This window comes from Gossypium arboreum, chromosome 5, assembly GCF_025698485.1.
Source record: "Gossypium arboreum isolate Shixiya-1 chromosome 5, ASM2569848v2, whole genome shotgun sequence".
NCBI classification, from domain to species: domain Eukaryota; kingdom Viridiplantae; phylum Streptophyta; class Magnoliopsida; order Malvales; family Malvaceae; genus Gossypium; species Gossypium arboreum.
Window position 1 is genome coordinate 87389017 of NC_069074.1, and position 5556 is coordinate 87394572.

A 5556-nucleotide genomic window follows, 5' to 3' on the forward strand; every position below is an offset into this window, starting at 1 on the left:
TGTCAAGTTTAAAAAAGCAAATTGGCTTTTCTCAACAAAAATTACAAAATAATTTAAAATAATTTTTAAAATTCAAAATATTTATAAAAATTCTATAATATATATATATTTTTAAAAAATATAAAAATATTGAATCATTAATTTTAAAATTTTTAAATGGAAAATATGTTGTTAAATATTTATTAATAAAAAACTTCAGTTCAATTTAAATATAAACTATAACACACAAAATTAATCAATGTTTAATCTATAATACATAAAAATTAATCAATTTCTAATTTTATAGACTTAATGTTAGTGGTAATATATTTTATTAATAATATTATTGTTTTTCCTAATAGTTATTGATGATGCATATAATCAAGAAATAATGATTTATTTGATCTTCTACTTTTACAAAAAAGTTATTTTAACCCTCCATTTAATTTTTCATTTTATTTAGCCCTTAAACTTAAATTATTTGTCAAATCACCCTAAAATAAATAGAAAAATTAACATTTGTCATACACGTGGATAACAATGATTAATTTTTTTATCTATCTTAAGGTGATTTAACAAACAATACAAATTGAAAAGTCCTTGCACCTATAATCAACATGGTGAGGAATCTTCAGAAGTTCCCAATGTGAGATGGGAGATATACATTGCAGCTACTGAGGAGAAGGTTCCTCCATTTGCAGATTCCTTGTCAAACAACAAAATTAAACAGGGAAAATGTCAGTGGCAATTAAACCTCACCAGTACTTGTGGTGCCTAATGCCATTTGATTTGGCCTACCAACCCACCATTAAATTTCTTGTGATGGAAACCTGTCCAGATTTTATCAATAGAAACAAAACAAAAAAAAGAACACAATTATAATGGAAAAAAGGTTTTACATACATGAAAACTTCCATATTCTATAGAAAATTTCCAGCACTATACCATGATATTTTCCACAATTAGTGATCACAACGTCTCCAAAAGTATAATTTTTGTACATACAAACAAAAGACAGCATTTACGTAGCATACGCATGTAATTTCCCCTTGTTTTTGCGTTATTTTCCGGTGACCGGCCTGTCAAGCCTCGTTTGATCGAAGCGAGTGAGGATTAATTCCACTGTCATGTCTCAAATCCCAGATATCCTAAATCTCATTATTTACTCCTGCTAAGAGCACAAGAAGGAAAATGTAAAGAAAATGTGGAAAGTAAAGCGACATTATATTCTATGCAACTCTAGCTAGCCTAAACAACAACCAATTAGCTATTGTACCTCGGGTGGACCAACAGGTGGCAAAATTGAACTTGCTTCTGCTGGTGCTGCCTCGGAGATTCTTGCTTCCGATTTTTCATTCGAATAACTAGCAAAGAGTTGAAAAAAAAAACATCAATAATGTAGAACTCAATCAGCAAGGAAGACATTTGTTATTATAGGGCTAGTCTATGGACATGTCTAATATCAACAGTCACACCACCATCTATTACTTGCATGTCCAAAAAGCTAGAGCTTATACAAAATGTTCTTCCATGCATATCAGACTGTTTTTAAGTAGAAAGAGTGTTTCTCAGTGCTATTCCATAATATTGAACCATTCAATATTCGAGATACTTACGTTGAGAGAATCGTCACCCAAATAAGTTCTACGCAGTCCACCCAAAGAAGCCTTTGTTCTACCGGAATAAAACCATAAGTGATAAGATGAGCAAATGGCCAAAGTTTCCATCCGGCCTACATAATAACCATGCACAAAAACACTATGGGATCTTGATACCACGGGAAAACGAAACAATACCAAATTGTTCAAATATAAAGTGAATGAATGGCAAGGAAAGAAGGTTCTCTTACTGTCAACATAGGCAAGAATGTTGCCTTCCATTCGTTAAAAATACTGATCGGAGATTCAAGACGCAGAAATCCCAAAATCACGAAGTAAATGCTGTTCCAAACTGCAGCCCACGCAGTTTGGTCGAAAGCTACTTTTGCAGGAACCACCCACCAGTCTTGGAAAGGAAAAAGCTCCTACGGGCAAAAAACAAGTTTCAATACATTCAATAGGACAAAAATTTCAACTCCGCAACTGTTTGCGAGATATATAGTGCGGAATGGTTACCTCACAGAATTGGTAATAGTAATGAGACAAGGAACCGTGTAGAGTAAAGCCAACAAGGCCAGATCTGAACATCCGCATACGATCAAACTCAAATAGAGGTTTACCTTCAAAGCACTGAAAGAATAAAGACAAGAAAAAGTGTAAGGGACAATCTCATGACCGAAAACTAAAGATCGAAAAGTATTTCTTCGATGACATAAACTTACTTGCGCAATCCAATCCCCTATAGAATAGACAATTCCACTGATAACCATTTTCGCTAAAACAGGGTTTGTCCTCAAAGCTTCTTCATAAGCACTCCAATTGTGTTGAGGTGCATATCTTACTATCTCATAAATAGTCCATCCCTATAACCCAAAGACGTAAAATTTCCAGTTCTTTGTAAGTTGCAGGCCAAATTCATTATGAAATACCAGTGCTATATGCATATGTGGTACATAAGCATATCAAACACAATAAGATTAAGATCTTCTTCGTTAAAAAATCTCCAGCTACTAAAACATCCAAGAGCAATATTTTTTTTATACAATACAAATTCAAAGTCACACACCCACATATGCACAAGCTTATAATCGAACTCTGGAATCGAGGTGGACCTACTACTTGAGTTCATCCAAGAGCCCTCAATAATGGCACAAGCATGAAGAACCAAGCATACATCTAGATTAATCACATATTTTTGCATTATTCAGCAATTGAAAGAGCAAAAGGGAATAACAAAAAAGGAGGGGGATTTTACAATAACAATCTGATACCAATAACAATACAAAGAATTTTGCAATCAGTCATTCAATTTCCTAAGCCAAATCATGCAATGTTCCACAAAATGAAAGTAAAATTGCAGATATAATCTCACCTGCCAATAATTCTGATCAATGGTAAGCAACTTGGTGATGGCATAAGTACCAGCAGCAAGAACAATAGTAGCATTAATAATTCTATCCATAAGCCTATCCAGTTCCTCTTGACTTCCTTGTCCATCACCAAATCCGTTCCCTGAAGTTGAACCTGAAGAAGAAACCCCTTCAAAAGATAACATTCCTTCATTGCTAAACCCACCTACTTGAGTCACTAACTCTCCTCCTGACGATTCTCTCGGCGCCTGACTCACCGCAACTCCTTCTTGTATATCTATAACATCCTCACTTTGAACTGGTATCACGTCAAGCTCCTCGGCTAATGACTTCACCACCACCACCGAGTTTTCCCTTTTGTTTTTCTGTTTGGTTCCCGAGAAAGCAAGGCCCTCGGGCAGTTTTGAGGTGGTTAATGAGGAAGCTGAGAGGTGCCTCGAAATGGGTTTTCGAGGTTTTGTTAAAGAAAGGAGGCTTTGAGGAGAGATCGTGGGGTGAAGAGACGCCATGGATCGGACTGAGTGGAGTTGAGTCGACCGAGATATGCCTCGGCAACTAACAAAGACTTCAACAGCCACTTGTAATAGTTGTTTCTAGTGTCCCCAACGTTGCAGATGTCGGAAAGAGCCGTTTCTTATATGAGAATAACTTCGTTAGGGGCGATTCAATGCGGTAAGCATTATGCTTTTATGCAGTGCTCTTGATTCAAGCCCACAATGGCTTTATTTTATACTTTGTACGGGGATTGCGATGGTGTATGATCTCTTTTTTCTTGAAATATGTGAAGGTGTATCTTAACTATGATACATGTCATACAGGTGATAACTTTATGTGTGATTGGTGGGTGAGATATTTTAAAGATGAGAAAATAAGGTCCACATAATAAAAAGGGTAGCTAAGAATTAACAAAAGAATAAAATAACCATAGTTGACCCAAAACACAAACAAAATGCTTTAAAAAATAATTAATTAAATAAAATCTCATGTTTTTCGCATGTTCTGGAATTATTTTATACTAATTACAATAATCAAAATGTGTTACTCAAAAAGTAATTAAAAATTAAACACGTAAAATCAAGTACGTGAATAACATTAGAAACTAGTTTTTGAGTTAACTCAAATATAAATTTATAGTTGAGTTTTTAGTGATTAAGAGATATCCATATCGAAATTTAAATTTTTTATTTAAATAGATTCTTTTATACATAATGTGTGTGTATAATATAAATATATCACTATCTTGTAAATAACTACCCTTTAATTTTACTATTTATATGTATAAATCATTAACTATTTGTTACCCTTTAAAATCTCTAATTGAATTATATTGAAAATATTGAAAATATTAATTTACAAATCACTACCGACTTAAAAATGTAAAAACCAATTCAATAATAGTTAAGTGTGGGGTCTCTATGAAGTTGCAATTGGTCAAAAATGAAGTTTGGAAACCCAGATCATCAGTTTTAGTGGGACCATTGAAATTAAAAGATAGAAAGAAATGTGTCATTGTTGATGAATCACTTGTTTGTAGATAAATATGAGAGGACCAAATTTTGATAACCATTCAAAAATTTCAAGGCCCTTGTTAAGTTTTTTTAAAGATATTCTTTTGTTTGTACAATGGGGAAGATTCTTTGTTGGAAGTTTTTCTCTGGAATTTGTGGCCAATAACTATACACATCCATATATGATATATGGATTTGCCTCTTTCTTTGCTTGGGCACAAACCATAGCATAACAGTCATGGATTTAATGGTACCTAAATTTTTAGGCATTTAATATTTTTGTATTTTTGTTTTCAAGAATTTAGTCTTATTTTTTAATTTAAAATTTATATCTAATTTTTAACAATATAAAATTATTCTATTAAATTAGTTAGTATGACATTTTGAAATTTAAAGAAAATATTCACTTAGTAGTCATGTAACTAAAAAAAAAAATTGTAATGGACTTGAATTTAACAAATGATTTTAATAATGTTTACAACTCTTAAAAGTTATATCAACATTCTAATCAAATAAAATATTTAGACTAATCAATGGCATTATAAAAGTTGAGGTACCAATTTATATATTGTTCATATAGTGATACAACAAGGATGAGGTATGGAGGAGAGAGTGGTGGTTACCACAGAGGTCGGTTTACCTAGTCGAGGTGGAGAGCTGGAGGTTATAAAGAGTGAAGGCAAGTTGGCAGAATGTAGGCTTGATATCCTTGGAGAGTCAATCCCTTCTTCATCGTTCCTGGAGGTATTTATAGGCAAGGTCTTATGTAAGGTGGCGTTAATGTGTTGCACTTGCCATCTAACCATCATAACGGAATGCGTGGGACGAATGTATTAGATAAGACAAGGATGTCTATGATGGGACAAATCATGTCACTCATTTTGACTTGATGATATAGAGCAATTGAACCCATGTAGTATTTGGTGAACAACAACATCATGTTTTTTATAGGAGCTCGAGGGCTTGGGTGTTGGATGGAGTTTGCTTGTTTGGATGGTCATGGAAAAAAAATGGGTCTTCCTGGTTCGTTGTCAGCTAATTTACTATTCCAATGGCCTTTCGACTTGCCACGTGTCCTCATACGAATAGGGGTATACCAAT

At 33.5% G+C, this 5556-nt stretch overlaps 1 protein-coding gene across 2 annotated transcripts; it reads right to left on the reverse strand.

Moving 5' to 3' along the window:
* Positions 1-818: 818 nt before the first annotated feature.
* Positions 819-3744, reverse strand: LOC108449913 (uncharacterized). 2 transcript variants are annotated; one of them, XM_017747294.2, is made up of 7 exons: positions 2950-3744; positions 2300-2440; positions 2094-2207; positions 1829-2002; positions 1596-1711; positions 1256-1343; positions 819-1147 (listed from the first exon to the last, which is right to left on the reverse strand). In XM_017747294.2, the coding sequence occupies exons 1-7, from the start codon at positions 3454-3456 to the stop codon at positions 1142-1144; spliced, it is 1146 nt and encodes a 381-aa protein (XP_017602783.1). In that variant the 5' UTR covers positions 3457-3744; the 3' UTR covers positions 819-1141. The 2 variants fall into 2 exon arrangements, with proteins under 2 accessions (XP_017602783.1, XP_017602782.1); XM_017747293.2 differs by having other exon boundaries at positions 819-1150; positions 2950-3672.
* Positions 3745-5556: the final 1812 nt, after the last annotated feature.

What these genes read in the sequence shown, in the direction of transcription:
- LOC108449913 (XM_017747293.2), bottom strand. Translation starts at nt 3,456, where the DNA reads ATGGCGTCTCTTCACCCCACGATCTCTCCTCAAAGCCTCCTTTCTTTA. An exon ending in ACTATTACCAATTCTGTGAG is followed by an intron (nt 2,003 to 2,093) that starts GTAACCATTCCG and finishes TTTTGCCCGTAG; the next exon opens with GAGCTTTTTCCTTTCCAAGA. An exon ending in TGGGTGACGATTCTCTCAAC is followed by an intron (nt 1,344 to 1,595) that starts GTAAGTATCTCG and finishes ACTCTTTGCTAG; the next exon opens with TTATTCGAATGAAAAATCGG.